We start from the raw sequence: 18,633 nt of genomic DNA on the forward strand, positions 1-18,633 counted from the left end.
TCGCTCCCTCGCTCACTCTCTCTCTCTCTCTCTTCTCTCCTCCCTGTTTCTCTCTCTCTCACCTCAAGGTTTGCTACAGGCGGGGGAGAGGAATACAGAATGAGAAAGTGTACAGTATATACATTTATTTGACTCTTTTTGCAAGTGTTTATGATTTTGTTTGCCTGCGTGCGTGTGTGTGTGTGTGCGTGCGTGCGTGCGTGCGTGTGCGTGTGCGTGTGTGTGTGTGCGCGTGCGTGTGTGTAGGGGAGAGAGCCATTCTTTGAGCACCGCTGACGATGCACGCATGCACGCGGGCTTAACTCCCACCTTCTGTCCCCCTGCCACCTCCACCTCCACCTCCAGCACCAACCACCCACCTGCCCACCCTCGCCTCGCTTTCTCCACAGATGCCTGTTGCAATGAGTCATCAGCTCCCAGCCAATCACAGGACAGCACACTGCCTCCGATTAGAATCACAGGGAGTATTTATGCGCTCCTGTTTTGAAGAGATGAAAATAAAATGGAGAACGTCTGAGAGGACTTGACACACTTTGCCCTGGCTGCGGATGATAAAATGATGGATGAAAGAAATCTTGCACTCATTACATACAAAATGAGGTGTAAGGGGAGTAATGTGACTCGCTCAGAATCTATAAAGGAGCCAGATAAAGCCTAGAAATGCTCAGTTGTTGCACTTGTATGACTCACTGCTATATATGATTCATTGTATCAAGGCTATAATTTGAAGGTGCACTGCTATGAATAAGCGTCATGGGAAGTGCGCAGGTTTGATTGGTTGAGCCTCTAAAGCTCGAGTTATCTACGTCATGTATGATCCATGTGGCCCGATGGAGTTATGCCGAAGTACAAATGTATGCCAAGATAATAAAGATGAAATAATGGAGTCTGAGATCTTTGAGCCAGTCTGAGATCTTGTGTGCCAGCTGGACAACTATAGGAGCTAAAAGCAGCAAGAAGGTGAGTGGAGATGGAGAGGTTGGTGATCATTCTCACTGGGTGCAGCTCCACCGCCCTTGCATATTGTAAGGAGTCATTTCATTCAGTGTTAATATTTAAAAAAAATCTTAATGGAACTTCTATTTGAATTCTTCATCCATTCTCAATAAAGTTGGTTAGTTACAAGTAATTACTTTTTTCCGTAGCTGCACAGTAGCTGTTTCTAAAACAATTTAGCTTTTATACTAAGTTGTTATTTTCCCCCCTGTCAATAGCAACTTGTCATGTGAGTGTGAGTCAGTGACGAGCACGGCTGAACATCATTCAAAACACACACACACACACACTCTGAACTCAAATACCGCCCTAACACCACGCTAAGTGTAAATATGTTGTCGAAAAGCTGTGCAGAAATACAACAAAATTACTAGGAGCCAAAGGGAATGAAACACAGCAATAAGTAGGAATATAAAGGCTAACACAATGCAAAAAGGGGCAAAATCATCAGCTCAATAATAGTTGATCATCTGGAGCATGAAAAGACAGAAAGGAGAGGGGGGGGGAAGAGAAGAAATGCAGTCGATTCCGTATGTGTGAAAGAAATGCTGCAGTGCGGGTTGCAATGGACAATGACACTGAAATCTCCTCTGTCTTTACAAAGCATCTGTAAAATAGTATTATACAATGGTCCTAAAACAGCGTCACAACCTAGAAACAAAGGCACACAGCCTCAAGGCCACCGGGAAGGGAAGGGCGTTGCCGAGGAACAGGAGAATCATCGCTTGCATGTTTTCTCGGTGAAGCAAAGCGTCACCGCAGCGGCCAACTTCCAGGCCTGCTTCAGCCTCCAGCCTCCAGCCTCCATCCACAAGGTCCATGGAGTCTCAGTCTCTGCCCATATTTGGCTTAAAGACGTAACAGTATCTCAACTTGGCTCATGGTCAACCAGAACCTCACTAGAGGGGAACGTTATATCACATTTCAAGCCACAAAACTTGATCACTTTTCAATAGTTGAGAGCGGAATACTGTGTGAGAAACTTCAAATTTACTTCAGAAATGCTTGGTGGACGCACAGACCTGGTGCTGGACACCCAGACTGGGTGTGTCTTAATGTTTGAGGCTTGAACTTTGCTTATTTTATAATGCAAACGTCGATTGTATCTTTCGAACAGCAGTTTCTTCTCTCTGGAAAAAATATAGTGGTAGTATGGACTTCTATAAGAATGTGATGAAAAAGCCTCTGTGCTCATTCCTGCACAGCGCCGGACGCTGTTAAACTGCTGTAGCCGACTGACAATGATAGATTGTCCCATAAGCCGTATAAGACTGTGTTTGACATTTACATCGGAGTCTTGGAAATATCAACCAGAATGTGAAAATTACTCATCACAGTCTAATGTTACTCAAGTATTACTCAGATTTGTACACTTTTTTTGGGGGGATATATATTTATTTATTTATTTGATTCTTTGCGGTGACTTTTTTTTCACAATCATGCAGCCATTAGTAGCCATTGTAGACCTACAATAGCACAATCAGGTGGCCTCGTTACTTATTCCACATTGCCCTGGCAGCATAATCATCGCTACATTAAGTCCTTATTTCCCCTCATTCACTCGGTCTTGGTTCTGTGGGAGCAAAATGGCCTAAAAATGCAAATTATAAAATGTGATTTCAATCAGGACTGTGTCAAAATGGAGGCAATTCACCTGATTTGAATGTCAACAGACTCCACCCACACTGTCTGTCTGTCTGTCTGTCTGCCTGCCTGCCTGCCTGCTATGTTCACCTGCAGTCCACTGATCTGCTTCATTACTCAGTCCCGAGAGGAACCAGCACATTTGATACCAGCACAGGGACGTTAAATGCTCGGAGCAGTGGGAGCGCGGTCCTTTCATCCTACATTCCAGTAACTGCAGAGTGCTTTCACTCCAGGGAACGCTGAGTAAGACACACAGGGGTTTATCTGCTTCATCACTGTGTGGTGTCAGCGGAACGACAAAACTATCAGGAACCAATTTTACAGGCTTTTGAGTAGTGTATGTGTGTGTGTGTGTGTGTGTGGGAGAGGGTGTTCCTGTGTGATATGGGATGAAAACAAATATATATTTGGTAAGCTGCCTCTGTTGTAGTAAAATTATTGACACAAGACTACACTAATAGTCCATTTTCTGCTGGGTGAACAGTGTTATTGAGGTGACGAGGTCAACGGAGACGAGCGATAATGAGGCTGACAGTGATGTGTTGTATCTATTCCTGCCTTCCCTCTGATTGGATCAAACAACCAGGACTAGAAGGTGATAAACAGGGCTCTCGTCCTTCACTGTCACTGCCACAAGAAGGCCCGACACGTCGGCTCACTGCATCTAAACACAACACACAGCTGCACTACTTAAAAAACATTCATTCTTGTGGTTGACTTCTTCCTCTCCTTTATTTCAGTCTAATCTCTCTCTCTGCCCCTTGCCTTGACTCACTTTTTATTGCTATACCAGAAGTTAGAGACTTTGCAGATGTAATGGGAAGCATCACGTGACATCAGTTTGCAGGAAGATCAATCAGCTTCAGCTTCAGCATTAGAAACTTTCAACAATTGTGCAGTAAATAGACAAGAAAAAGGAAAACCAATTACAATAATATAAGAGACTATTTTCTGCTTATATCCTTACACGTTTCCATTTTTGACTACCTTCCTAATACGCCACAGGCAGCTCTTCCTTCAAGCAGTCTATTCTAGCTATAATGGATTTATTTGTGTTCACACAGCCCAAAAAACAGTTTAAACCTTCCCCTCCCTGATAAAGCTACTATTCCACTGTGACCAGATACAATTCACACCATCGCACAAAAGGTGGAAATGACATCATCAGAGACGACACGCACAAGGCCAAACGTGGAATATATTTGTTTTACCTATTTCCTCAGGGTGAAAACACATTTTGCAGCAGAGCTTTGGGGCTCAGATACATGTTGTGATAATTTTAGTTAGGCTTTGTGTTTTTTATGGATGACCTTCGGCAGCAACAAAAACATCACCATTTCCTGCTGCCACTATTTGTGCCACCAATGTGTGAATATTTACAGCAATACCGGGGTTATGACGGAGCGACTGTGTCCCAGTGTCCCTGTTCCAATTACTGTCTCCGCTTTGGTCTTGAAATATCTACGACGTCAGTGAAATCTAATAAAGTGGCAACAGAAATGGGTCTTGTTTCATTTTGTATTATCTGGGATGTCAAGGAGGCAGTTTTTCAGTGTTTTAAAGACAATTTAATTTTCTATTACATCTCGTATCTCTTGACAGTCCGTCTGAGTTCCAATCACATTTTTTCTGCATTGATAAGCTGAAGTCAATGACATTACAAGGAATGCGATGCAGTTATTAGGAGTTACATCTGTTCATATGCAGGCTGCAGGGAGTTGAGCAGAGACTGAACTGGATGTTTTGCACGTTACAATCATCTAACTGAATACTATTTTTTTTACTTATTATGAATGATTGAATAGTAAGTACCCATGCCACAGACGCACTAGAACACGTGTCCACTCCATATTTCTATGTCCTTTCTTTGGTGTTGGTGGATTTGTGGCTGTTCAGGCTCCGTCTCAGTGAAGAATAAGGTGCCTAAGGGGTGAACACTCGCTCATAATAATTACTCAGACTTAAGACTGAGAGCTTTCCGGAGATGTGCCATTGATTAATGGTGGTTGAATGCACAGCCTCAAAGCTGGAGGAGGAGAGGCACTCTGGAAAGATAATCCACTTTTATGGGCCAGAAAAACACATTTGGATCACAGCATATAATTCACACAAAATGGAGGATAGTAAGAAAGAGATACCAGGTCATATCCAAGATGCATTACTTATAAAACAACAAACAACATTTTCTCAACACACATACAGGAAAAACATCTTGAAAGATACTTGGATACTGCATTTGGAATGAATCTTTCCATATTTTTCAATCCTTCTCACTCACTCACACACACACACACACACACACACACACACACACACACACACACACACACACACACACACACACACACACACACACACACACACACATGAGTCTCCTCGTCTTGTTCGCCTGTTTCACAAAGCACCCGACTGCTAAACAGACCTGCTCCAGAAGGACTTTGTGTTTTACTCCCATAGACAAGAAGATGTCAACCCGCAGACATTTTTACACGTTATCGTTCTTTATCACAGCTTCCTGGGCACTGAGCTGTCACTTTACTGGGAAAAAAGAACTGCAAACTGAAGCCACATCCAAATGGCCACATATCCTTAGTGAAAAGAACTGAATTGTACAATTGGTTGAGACAAGCGAATGCAGTGCACACAATAAAATCAACCTTGTTCGTTTCTGTATTCATTCTGAAATGCTCGCCTTTTTATAGGAGTAATTGATTTCAGAAAAATGATTGGGTGAGGCCTGAGGTCTGAGGTCTGAGGTCTTGAAGAGGTGCTTGTTTCTGTTGGGTCAACAATCAAAACATTTATCCTAAAAGCACTGATATTTGATCCCATTGTCACTTAATCTGACTGAAATGTGATATAAACATCACATAAACCATCATCTTTATAAATCTCACCTCAACCAATGAGAGCAAACAGGCATTGAGGGTGCGGTGAATTAGAAAGATTGGAGCTGTATATGTCATGCACAGAACTTGTCAATCAACATAATACAGAGCATTTGTTTACACAGACAATTATCAAATGCATCAAGCACCTTAGCTTTGACAGCGTGGAGCCCCGAGGACCAGACTTCTGGATCTGCCACTTCTACTTTGGGCGGAAGTAATGAGACAGGACAGTTGATGACAACATGTTGAGTTAGATGAGATGGGAACCACGCGGGATGGGTGTGCAGTCTGCCCTCTAATCCTGCCGATCTGTAACCGCTTGCACAAGATCCCAGCATCACAAGAAACACACAAGGGGCAATTAAAAGTCTGCTGAGCTCCCTCTCTCATCCATGGTCACAAGTGGCCCCGATAGATCTAACGCTAAGTCCCAATTTTTTTTTTGCTGCAGCAATTAGTCCGACACACGGCACAACCAAACAAGCATAAGGATAAGCTAGGAGCCTCAGCAGTATGCAATGTTAGAAGGCAAAGTCACATCAGGTTGTCAGGATCCTTTATCATGCAATTATCCCTCCTGTGAGTCACATGGGCGTTAATTCACTCATGGCTGGATCTCACATGGGGCACATATTTAAACGATCACTCCAAATCCCAATGTGGTGTGATATTGACTCAGAAATAATTAAATAAAATTGCCAGATACAGAAGCTTTGCTATCTAACTGAATTTAGGTTTTTGGCGGAGGCGTGTCCTTCCCTTCCCTCTCCTGTTTAATCACTGGATCAATTTTCAGCTATTAAACAGGATAATCATGCTATCCTAATGAGGTGCACTGAACTGATGAAACCTCTTTGTTTGATACAGGCGAGCGGGCATCGAGCTGCGACACAGAATGAGGGACTTGAATTTCTATACGAGCCGTTATGAAACCGCCTCTATTTGCGTTTCTATTCCTGTCGTCTCTCCGGTGTGAGGCCCTCTCTCTCCATAAGGGTCACAGATTAAACGCGCCTGTAGGATCTATAACAACGTTAGATCAGCCGCAGAGAAGTCGTGTCATACATGCGGAGGAGCAGTGTTCCATTACAACACAGGCAGGCTTATTTAATCCTCAACCTGATTCAATTCAATGCTGCGATTCAGATCATACATCCATCAATGCTTGGTTTAGGGATTTTCTATATTCTGTGCTGATATTTTGGATTAGGTAAGGTGATTTATTTTGTGAAAGATGATATTAGCTGAGTGTCTAGTACAGCTGTCAGCACAGGGGACAGATTCAATTAGGATAATGTCTTTAGACACATTCTATCCCTGCTTCAGTTTAATTCTCTAATAAACTCTAAAAAGAAGCGTAAACCTTTATCTCAAGAGTATTTGTCATTTGAGATCAAATTACTTCTACAGTTGCCTAGATTCCTACTGAAGATTGTTTACTTTACGTTAGTACCAAAAGCAGACATTTTAGAGCAACACCAAGAACAAATATCAGCTTTTGTTCCCATTTTCTTCGCCGTTAGTGGAATGTACACAAAATGAGCTTAACAGATGGATGCAACAGGCAGTGTATATTAGATGAAAAGCCAGACAAATCAAGACGGGGACCGCTGTGCTGTGATTTCTTTTCGAAGGTCTCATTATTGTCTCAGTGCCTTTGCTATGTTCCTTTGCCAAACACGTAGAGCCACACTTTCAAGTAGGAAATGCTCGCTCTCTTCTGGTTCCTGTTTGGTACGACACAACAAATAAAAGACTTGTGGTAAACAACTGGCTGTCGCAGGTCTGATGAAAGCCAGGACAAGGCCAGACACCAGCGTAAACCAAGGCTGTGTTACTGGCAGGAGGCCTATAGTGGATAATACTGTAAACTGGGCAGACTGGTGCTCAGTAAGTCCCAGAGCTCAGCAGTCTGGGCCGTGATCTGTGAGACGCTGTCATTTCTCTGAGCTCAAACAGCAAGGAGGCTCTGTGTCATGGATGAGCGCTAAGATTTGGACAAATGTTGTGCCGCTTTCTCGACAAGCAACAGACTGTTTCAGCAAATACAGAGATTATACAGCACAGCGGCTGAACTCAGGCAGAGAAAAGAGTGTGAAGGACAGCAGCTCTCAACACTTACGCAACAAAGCACTGGATGATGTTACTGCTTAGGTTGTTCTGTTTCAAGCCTCACATGGATTACTAACAGGTCTGTCATATACTGTACTGTATAAGGCAACATGGCGGAGCATATGTGTGTGTGTGTGTGTGTGTGTGTGTTATGTGCATATGTTAAATGCATTATTCTATGTATTGTGTCTAAAATAGCTGCTTTAAATCGTTTACAAGTGGTTGGTTTTCATACAATGAGGGAGTCAATCGTTCAGTTCTCTCACACACACACACACACACACACACACACACACACACACACACACACACACACACACACACACAGTGATCTGATCTAGCTTTGATGAGCTACTACAAATAAAACAGTATATCAAAGCACGTCTGCCCTCAAAGGACAGACAGAGGGAAGTTAGAAGATCCATCATCAGCATCTCCAAAAGGCGCAAAATGGTGATTGAAGGTCGTGCGCATGTGCGTGTGTGTGTGTGCGTGTGTGTATTAATTCCGTCCCTTTGTTTGGGCTGACTGACTGCAACGACAAAATGGTTTGAAATGTTAATTGGCTATGTGACAAACACACAGGACACCTCTATTCTTGCTCAAATTAATTTTCAAATACATAAATGTTGCATCTTAACTTCTCTTTTAGATTTGTCATGTTGTGATTCTTTCGTCACCATGCACCAACCTCTGTGACACAATGCTGACAAAAATGGAACATTATCAGCTTAAAAGAAAGCAAGACTGGATGATGGGAGTCACATTAGACGGTGCAGGTGTGTCTGATAAAGTGGCCGCTGAGTGTACACGAGGATACATGAATGAATAATTCAGAAACACTTTCATCAAAAGGAGGAGACTGGACCATTTATAGCTACAAATGGGTTTACAGTTGTGCCCGACCTCTGTAAAATCTGAATAGTAGAGTGTTTGATCATAACCTGGTTGTGAGGAACAGAGTCACACATCTGCCATCATCTCATCAAACACCTGATCCACCCGATCATTCAGCCAGCAGACCTGAGCCTCGCCGGGCGTTGCAGGTTCTGCAGGGAGTTCAGGCTTAACTAGCAGACTTTAATCAGCTTGCAGGTCTCAGCAGAAGCTGTTCTGGAAAGAGAGAGAGGGTGGTTCATTTTGTCTTTGCCTCCTGCGCAGTGTTTCAAACTGCAAAGCACTCAGACTTTATATTTTCTCAAATAGTTGCGGGGGAAATGCCACTTTTAATCGCTTCTTACTCATAGATCAAGTGGAAGCGATTGCTGTTGGAGCTCTGGAGGAGACGAGCCAGGCTGCCCGGCAGATGGGGTTTAAAGGGTTCTTGCCCAATCTCACCGCTCTGGAGCTCCATCCATCATCTGCTGGAGTCTGCATTAGTCCCTCGTTCTCATTAAGGAAATGAAAGCCTTAATTGGAAATTGTGTTAACGCTCTGTCATGTTTGAAACTCTACCTCTTCTTCTCTTCCTCTAAATTGGAGACACACATGACAAATTCGGGCTGGCAGCTTTACTAATGCATAACCTGCTTCAATGTTTTCATGTTCGCCCACTTTCCACTGTTCACGCCACATAATGATCACCCCCCCCCCCCCCCCCCCCCTCCCCCCCCCCCCACACACACACACATCATGCTTTGTGATGACTTTCTCTCGCTGTGGCTGCAAATGTTTAGTATGCCAATGAGCACTGTGACAAGGCACAATATGATCAGAGGCGTAAAGTACATAATTATTTTGGAAATATATAAATATATGCAGTCCAAAATACATGCAGGCCTGCTGTGCACTATGATGGATTAAACACACAAGCCTCAAGGGTCTTCTGGTTACATTAAATGTTGCGTACAAACAAATGGAAAGCATTGATTGTCTAAGGAACATACTAACAGCGGTATGTTCCTTTAAGGTGGCACCTTTGTTATTTTGAAAGTATTTCTGTCTGAAATAGCTCTAGATGTAGGATTAGTATATGTTATAACTTCTTCTCTCAACACAGGATTGATGGAATTCAGTGAAGTGGCCCTTTAACAGTGCAGCAGTAATGATGGGGCCAAACTTCTGTTCATGTAGGTTTGATAATACAACAAAAGTGGCATGCTGGGAGCGGGTGTTTGCCTTAGTAATTGCCCTGCTGCAAGCATACAAGCGCAAATTCTGTGTGGTTGCTTAGCATATGAAGAATGAGATCTTATAAAAGGCTGATGATGATGTGTGGCTTTGATGCGATTTCTTTATGATCGTGTGCAGACGAGTGCGTGGGAGGTGTCATGTGTGTGTGTGTGTGTGTGTGTGTGTGTGTGTGTTTGTGTGTGTACCTAGAAGTGTTTGCTGATGAGTGTGACATTTGGGCTCACAGTGAGGGGTTTAACCGCCAGCATCTGGGTCTTCTCTCTCTCTACCATCAACATCAAGCCAGGTAAGAAGCAAGCGCAGCCAAAAAAGATTTCAGTCCCCAGCTCTGCCACGTGTGTATGTGTGTATGTGTGTGTGTGTGTGTGTTTGCCTTGCGGAGGACTTTGCTCACTACACACTCCTCAGTCTTTTAGCGCATTCACCACAGATTCATCACCTTAGCAACCAGTCGATTGAAAGATGATAAATCATGCCTGAGACTGCTAATTTCTCTGCATTTGTCAAACATGAACAATGGGCGGTAATAAGCAGTCAGAGAAACATCACCGCGGACAGTGAGCTATGTGTGTGTGTGTGTGTGTGTGTGTGTGTGTGTGTGTGTGAGTGTGTGAGTGTGTGAGAGCTTAAACACAATCCAAATAATGCAACAAAATGGAATAAAAATAGGCATTTGAATTTCTAATACAGGTAGAAAATGAAGGAACAAAGAGAATAGTGCTCCTATTGCCTGAATCATCTATCCATTAGACGCAGCATGATGTGTTTCCTCCACCTCTGACCTCATCTTTCCCACACTGAACAGGAAACTGAACAGGCCCGGGTAAATATCTTCTAAAAGAGGGAGGTCTTAACGGATAACAGATGACCACATGACAAACATGAGAGCAATGACACACCCTCTCCGCTCACTAATTGTAGCCATGACGTCGAAGACAGGGATTTGGTGAAAGGAGACCTGGGGACAGTCAACACACCATGACACGACTACGTCTGAATAATGTTTTAAAGAGGACAACTTGAAACGTCATCCTGGAATGATGCTGATCCAATCATGGCTTCAGTCAAGTCCTGTAGAAATCCATAATTCAGCATACAGTTTTCATTTCATGCGGCACAAAGGTAACTAGCGCCCACTACTGGCCAACATGGGCCAAGCACCTGCAGTAGCACAAACACTATGCATGAGGGATTCATTTAAAAGCATGTCTGTCATTAGAAAAGGCTGTATCCTCTGGTCTTTGTGGCGAATCACTAAAACCAAATAGTATCAACAACTCCAAAGTGTAAACGTGACTAAAATGAGACTTTTTATGGTTGAACAGTCAAACTGGAAATGAACATACACTGGCGAGCTGTGAGTTTTGCTTTTTTGGGGCCGATGATGTCGAATCCTCCGTGTGAAAAGTACGTGGGAGCTGGCGGTGTGGAAAGTGTCATGTCCTGGTCGCAGTGTTCCCTCCTCTCTACCGATCACTCAGCAAGAGAGATGCTGTGGGCTGCGAGTGAGAGATCATCACACTCTGCCCACTCGTTTGTCCTCTAAAACCGCACTCATCATATGCAAAAGAGCTGAAGTCGGACAGCGACACTGGACAGGGACGCTGTGTAAAGTTTGTGTAACATAAAAGGTGAATACCGTGTAAGAGCCATATGATATCAATCTATATGTCTCACACAGACTTGTTCAGTGTTCACTTTAAAACCTCCCTAGCTCTGAACTGCTGCACCTGAATAAATCATATAGCTACACTGCAAAGTTTTACTGTTACATTTATCTTTGAACCACAGCAAAACGCTCCGGAAGTCTCCACTCCAACAGCTGAGACCAATTTTTTTGCCATAACTCAGGAGGTAAAACAGATTTGTCCATGAGGATGGTGTGAAAGTTGAAAACCAAAATTTGAACACAAACTGGGACTACGATGTTCAGATAAATGTAATTTATAGTGGTTTCATCAATTATCATCATCGTAAACAGACTAGTTAATAGAATAGTTAATATATAATACAACAATAGTTATGAAAGAAGTGTTATGATATATACAAATACAAACAATGATATAATGGTAAAACTGAATCATATAACAACATAGTGAACTGAATATGTTGAATTCCAGGAGTGAAAGCATCATACTGCTAGAATATGCTGTTATGTTCTGTACACATTTGTAATTGGACACTGGAAGCCACTGACAGGTCCAAGTGATTTTATTTGTCGAGGATAGAGCGGTGATATAAGAGTTAACAGTCATGGATTCGTGGATATTACCAATAATTGCACAACGCTAGAAATATGATTACGTGGACATTTTGTGATAGCGATGGTAAATCACTGTGAAGTATATTTTGGCCGGTTTGTTTTTGCTGTGACTTGAAAGTGTGATGACTGTGCCGCTTAACACTTGGAGAGCACAAACAGCAGCTGTAGGTGAAAAACATTCAGACAAACATTCTCCTAAATGTCACAGAACAAATCACTTTCTGGCTGAGGAGTGCAGACAGCAGAGTGTTTATCTAAACACTCCACTACAGGTCAGCCTCAGAGAAGAGATGGCTGAGGGTCGCCATACATTGGAAATCAGGGTTACTTGCAGTCACAGCCATTCATGAAGGTGAGATCTCTCATAACATGTGACCATATTAGTATGAAGGAGGGTGTTAAGCTTTCCTTGTCATCTTCTGCCTGTTCCACAAAGAAGGATTACTGCTCTTTAGCCGATTTCAGTGGCACACTGGAAAAACAACAGAGAAATTATATGAAACATGTACAAGTACATATGACAGACCTTCAGGCTGTTAGAGCAGGGATTTTTATTTGTTTTAATAATATTCCTTCATTGATATTTACTTTGAATTTGCTACTTCCTTATTTTATTGTGAGATTGCTGATAATTATTATTTGTCCATTATTGGATCACAATCTATTCTATACAATGGAAATCTTTTTTTGATTCTATAATGAATTGAATAAGGTTACAATTGTATCTGTTTTACATGACAGTCGGTATTAACTGATAGTTCCGCTTGGGATTTGGTTCCGGGGGGACCCATTTGGTGGGAGCACGAGGAGGAATTTGGCATGGTGTGTGTGTAGAGCTGTACTGCACACTGTTCTTCCCGTGTTAGTGACAAAGTTATTGTCTGGATCAACTGCAGTCCGAGTATTACAGAAAAGCCACGCAGACTGGAGAAAGTTCACTTTACCAGAACTCGAGGGTTTCACCAAACAGTTCTGTCAAAGCCAGAAAGTCAAGCGTAAACGTGCTTACCAGCTGAACAGCGACCCCCTTCCATCGACGGGAGATACGAGTCAAGCAGCAACACAACTCTTTCTCTCAATAAAACAACTTTGCGATCATCCTTTACAGTTAAAACTCACCTCAATCTTGGCACTCATGTCGGGGTGTAATGATCAACGCCAAAGTTCAATGGACTCAACATACCTTCGTTATTAAAGATGTAGCTCCAAACACACAGGTAGAAGCGCCTCACATTTTAATACGATTATGAACGATGATGACTAGACAATACGATTAACGCCAAATCAACCCACTAGTTAGCGTGACAGCCACCGGAAGTAAACATGCTGGCACTCTTTACTTTTAAACAGCAGAAACAGCAATTCAGTATATTGTAACACGGTAAAAAAAACGATTGAGGAATACGTTGTTAAAGGGTGAGATGAATAGAAACTTGGCTTTGGGTCTAGATCCTTTTAATCATAGTTAGCCGTTGAATTAGCGCCCCCTGCTGTTCGATTAGAGAACCTGCACGGAGAGGTGCAATTTCAGTTTTCTTCATCTTTGCATTTATGCAGAAACGATCGTAGGCAGTAATGGAGGCAGTTACCTTCCAACACTGGCAAGCCTCTCCCCTTCCTCTGTGACCGTGAATTATAGAGAGACTGAGAGGTAGTTTAGGGTCACTTAGACAAGACCACCATCATTCCACACAGGAGTAATATTGGAGGAACAGATCAAGTTAGTGTCTGGCTGCAGACTATTTAAGACTATTTAGACATTGATCAGGGTGAATGGTTTGACGTCATCGCCTGCGTTTGAGTGCTCCACTTCTTTCGTGAGAAGCCTGTGGAGACAGACTGACTACTTACTGTGTCTTCCTGAGGAGGGCAGCAGCACACAGAGTAAAACTCTGTTATGCTGCAATAATCTGTCCTTCCCTATCAGGTTCTCTCACATAAATGACAACATCGCCCAGGTACCTACCAAAGATGAGAACAATCCCATGCTGCTCCCTTAAAGACACCTGTGATTGTTATTAGTTGCTTGGTCAAATACATTGCAGTACTCACAGACCAGCTGGTACCTGTTTCAGAAATTTCTATTTTCCAAAGTCCAGCCGCAGCCTGTGTCTTCAACATATATGATAATGTCTCCGTATCTAACACGCCCATCTCTGACTGTTGCTGTGTGTGAGTCATTGGTTGAAAAACTACTTCTAGTCGCCAAAGCAAGCAAAAATCCTGAATACCATGATATCAGTTCATCCACACAGTCTAAATTGCTCAATGAAAAATTTGATCATTTCAATAATACCCCATCCTCTGCCATAAATAGAGTTGCTCCACTAAAGGTTAAATAGAGGTCAACTGATATCATATCCCCATAGTTAAACAATAACACCATTCTTGGGTCTAAGATATCTTCTCAGGCAGCTGAAGAAAATGGAGGATAACAAGGCTAATGGTTCATTGTAATATCAAAAAAAGAAGACATGACTGTCATAGACATGTCTATGACAAAGGTCCTCCTTCTTGTAAAGCGCTTAATGGACTTGGACCAGACTAGCTCACAAATTCCCTGTATCATTATAAGCCTTCAAGAGCACCGTGATCCTCTGCTACTGGGTTATTGGAGGTTCCCAGCAACAGCTAAAGGAAAGGGCTGTAGCCTTTGTCAGTTATGCCCCTACGCTATAGAACAGATATCAGGGAAGCCAGTTTTGTTAAATACTTTTAAACAAAAGCTAAAAACCTATTTCATCCCCCTGGATTAATAATTTGTGTCACACTCATGCAGTGTCAATTTTATTTTTCATTCAATGAGATGTGATTTTTAAATTCATTTTTATTTTTCAATCTAATGTAACGTACTTTGGGTTGTAATTGATGCACAAAAGGTGCTATACAGATAAAAGTTGTTACTATTACTTACTTTTTTTAATGTAAAATTTAAGGGAAAAAAATAAAGAGCTTCTGTCTGTCTGTCTCTGTTGTTCTTTTCATTTTGTCCAGAGTAACAATTGATAAATAAATAAAACAATACGTAGCGATTACCAACTAATAATATTAATAGAATCAATAGGAAAATAAAAAGTACAGGTTCTTAAGGAAGAGAAGCTACTTGCATACTATTTGATTTTTACTAAACATTTAAGTGTTTGATAAATTGCTCTGAAGAATAACCAATCTAGTTTTTCATCTGAAATATAAGACATTACCACCCTGCTGTGTGAGAATGACCTATTAAATCCATTACAGGCCGTGTAAGAGTAACGCCTCCATAAGCCCCAAATCTCTTTAATACAACACCCATTAGGAAAGTGCTGAGCTCTCTAAGACGTCAGCACTCAGCAGCACCACTGCCTCTGCTCTATATTCAATCAATTACAAAGTATAACCACATCAATACAGATTTTTTTTTGGTCCAAATTCAAACTTAAATTCTTTATGTAATCCGTTTGACCAACCTGTACACTTCTTTTAACAAAGCTCCTGTGATAATTGATCACATACGCATCATTTTTCAATATAATTAATCAACTTCCGGTTTGTGATTAAAATGAACATTACATTACATTACATTACGGTCATTTAGCAGACGCTTTTATCCTAAGCGACTTCCAATGAACAGTTCTGAAATTGATAAAAATTTACATACAAAGACGCTATGCAGAAACCAAGTGACAGTATATTTCTTCTTTCTTTTGGTGTTTTCGCCCAGCCTTCAATTATACTACAGACATGCAGCCTCTCTTGAAATGGTAAATAGCAAACGGTTATTTGCTGGATATTATTGCAGGTATTCATCAAGCCAACATGAGGAGAAGAGAAAAACTCAATACTGAGATGAATTTAGCTTTTGAATAAACACATTGAAAAATCCCTGTGATACACTTTGAGAAACTTTTAATCCTTTTATAGTAGGTTCATATTGAGTCATATGTTTAGTCATATGTTTATATCCCAGCATATGTACAGAAGGTTCATCACTGATCTGAAACACACACTTTCACTTTCACTTTCACATTCACATTCACACATACCTATGAGCAAATTAGTGTGTACAGCCTAACCTGACCTATACATCTTTGGACTAATTTGTAATGAGAAGTGTCTGATAGATTTAGTACTCATGAAGGGCAAACGCTTATTTCAGATCAGATAGAGAACCAGCTTTATAATATTGTTGTCTGGCTTTAAACTAAGCATTCTGGATGGCTCATGACAGGCATGAGCAGGTGTAACCTTAATATCCTGATGAGTGGTCAGTTATGTTGCAGTGGTGGCTGGATTAGATATTAACTGTGGCCTAAATCACTTTGTGCTGACGGATTTGGAAAGTGATAATCCAAGGTGTGCCTTTAAAAGCCCGAGTGTGGCCACCAGATTCCATCTGTAGCAAGGTACCTTTCTATCAATCACCTGGACAGCCAGAAGAAACACCAGTGACGGGCTGATTGCAACCACTAGCTGCAACCATGAACGGCACAGAGGGACCATATTTCTACGTCCCTATGGTAAACACGACGGGTGTTGTCCGGAGCCCATATGACTACCCTCAGTACTACCTAGTCAACCCAGCTGCTTATGCTGCCCTGGGTGCCTACATGTTTCTGCTCATCCTGCTCGGCTTTCCCATCAATTTCCTCACTCTGTATGTAACCATCGAACACAAGAAGCTGAGGACACCTCTAAACTACATCCTGCTGAACCTGGCTGTGGCTAACCTCTTCATGGTGTTTGGGGGTTTCACCACCACTATGTACACCTCCATGCATGGCTACTTTGTTCTTGGACGTCTTGGCTGCAATCTGGAAGGATTTTTTGCTACCCTGGGAGGTGAAATAGCCCTCTGGTCGCTGGTTGTTCTCGCTGTTGAAAGGTGGTTGGTGGTCTGCAAGCCCATCAGCGGCTTCCGCTTTACAGAGAATCATGCCATCATGGGTTTGTCTGCCACCTGGTTGATGGCTCTGGCATGTTCTGTGCCTCCCCTTGTTGGGTGGTCTCGTTACATCCCTGAAGGCATGCAGTGCTCATGTGGAGTTGACTACTACACCCGTGCTGAAGGTTTCAACAATGAGTCCTTTGTCATCTACATGTTTATCTGCCACTTCTCTATTCCATTGAGTATTATATTCTTCTGCTACGGCCGTCTGCTCTGCGCTGTCAAGGAAGCTGCCGCTGCCCAACAAGAGTCTGAGACCACCCAGAGGGCTGAGAGGGAAGTCACCCGTATGGTTATTCTAATGGTCATCGCCTTCCACGTATGTTGGTTGCCCTATGCAAGTGTAGCCTGGTGGATCTTCCTTAATCAGGGTTCAGAGTTTGGACCAGTCTTCATGACCATCCCAGCATTCTTTGCCAAGAGTTCAGCCATCTACAACCCAATGATCTACATCTGCATGAACAAGCAGTTCCGCCACTGCATGATCACCACTTTGTGTTGTGGCAAGAATCCCTTCGAAGAAGAGGAGGGAGCATCCACCACCAAGACCGAGGCCTCCGCTGTGTCCTCCAGTTCTGTGGCACCTGCATAAAAGAGTCTTCAGCAGAGGCTCTACAATCCACAATCCAAGAAGAAGATTCTGCTCCACTCGGGAAATGGTTGAAGACCTATGTCTACAGAAATAAATTCCTTTTTGTCAGACAAAAGTTGGTTCAACCTAAAGACATTTGCAGGAAAGGCCAGCCCATTACAAAGTTGTTCCTGTATGTACAGAATATCCAATGTAACAATCTATGAGTTTCCTTCCTCAGAAGAAAGGGAATATTAATGTTTAATGGCTGGATCTTATATGTTACTGGCTTATTTTTGAATGTAGAGGCATGTAATCAAGGCAACGTAAAATTAAACGCACTTTGCAAATGACTCTTCTTTGTTCTGTTTTACCTACAATCAAGGCGACAAAGTACAAATTACTAGTTTTAGCTCAAATTAATAAATGTGAATGATCTATTCAGAATGCATTCATGTCGCGAGTCAATTACTACTGTAGAACCAGCATACTAGTCAATACAGTTTAACTAAAGTGCAGTAGTTAATTCACAATCAGAGGCAATTGCATCACTACTGTAATATGTGAGTGTGAGGACACGGAAATAGTTCAGAAAGAGGAAACAGTTCAGAAAATGCGACACACACAGGACACACAAACTTAATCTGATGACGATTATTAATCACATTACTTAAAGGTTAATACTCACAGAGACACACAAATCAGTATTAACATAAGCCACTCTCTCTATGCAAACAATGGCTTCTCTCACACACATAGATGCGTACACATTGTGCTCACAAAGCTATTGTTAATGGAATGATGTCTTGGGAGGCTTCACTATTACTGCGTAACATTTACAATTATCGGTGTATTCAGGCCACCTTAGCAGGAGTATTGTTACATTTAAAAATTATTCATTAATTTTTTCATGCAGCGGGAGGCATGACCGAGAACAGGAGGGAAAACTACAGAAACTTGAGTAATGACGCGCTGGGTTTCTGATGGAAGTCCCCCCCCCCCCTTGGTGAATTTTACACAAAGCTATAGCAACCCTCATGCCAGTGTAAATATCTTGGAACACAGATTCCTTCACCAAGCAATTTGCTGAAGT

General features: G+C 42.2%; 1 protein-coding gene across 1 annotated transcript; it reads left to right on the plus strand.

Annotated features, from left to right (window-relative positions):
• Positions 1 to 16,496: 16,496 nt before the first annotated feature.
• LOC143013366 (rhodopsin) lies at positions 16,497 to 17,561 on the plus strand. The gene has a single exon (XM_076166961.1). The coding sequence runs from the start codon at positions 16,503 to 16,505 to the stop codon at positions 17,559 to 17,561; it is 1,059 nt and encodes a 352-aa protein (XP_076023076.1). The 5' UTR covers positions 16,497 to 16,502.
• The last annotated feature ends 1,072 nt before the right edge of the window (positions 17,562 to 18,633 follow it).

The sequence above is a fragment of the Genypterus blacodes genome, unplaced genomic scaffold (genome assembly GCF_046128005.1).
Source record: "Genypterus blacodes isolate CSIRO-AG114 ecotype Tasmania unplaced genomic scaffold, CSIRO-AGI_Gbla_v1 ptg000156l_1, whole genome shotgun sequence".
NCBI classification, from domain to species: domain Eukaryota; kingdom Metazoa; phylum Chordata; class Actinopteri; order Ophidiiformes; family Ophidiidae; genus Genypterus; species Genypterus blacodes.

Coding starts and splice junctions, on each gene's coding strand:
- LOC143013366 (XM_076166961.1), top strand. CDS start 16,503: ATGAACGGCACAGAGGGACCATATTTCTACGTCCCTATGGTAAACACG.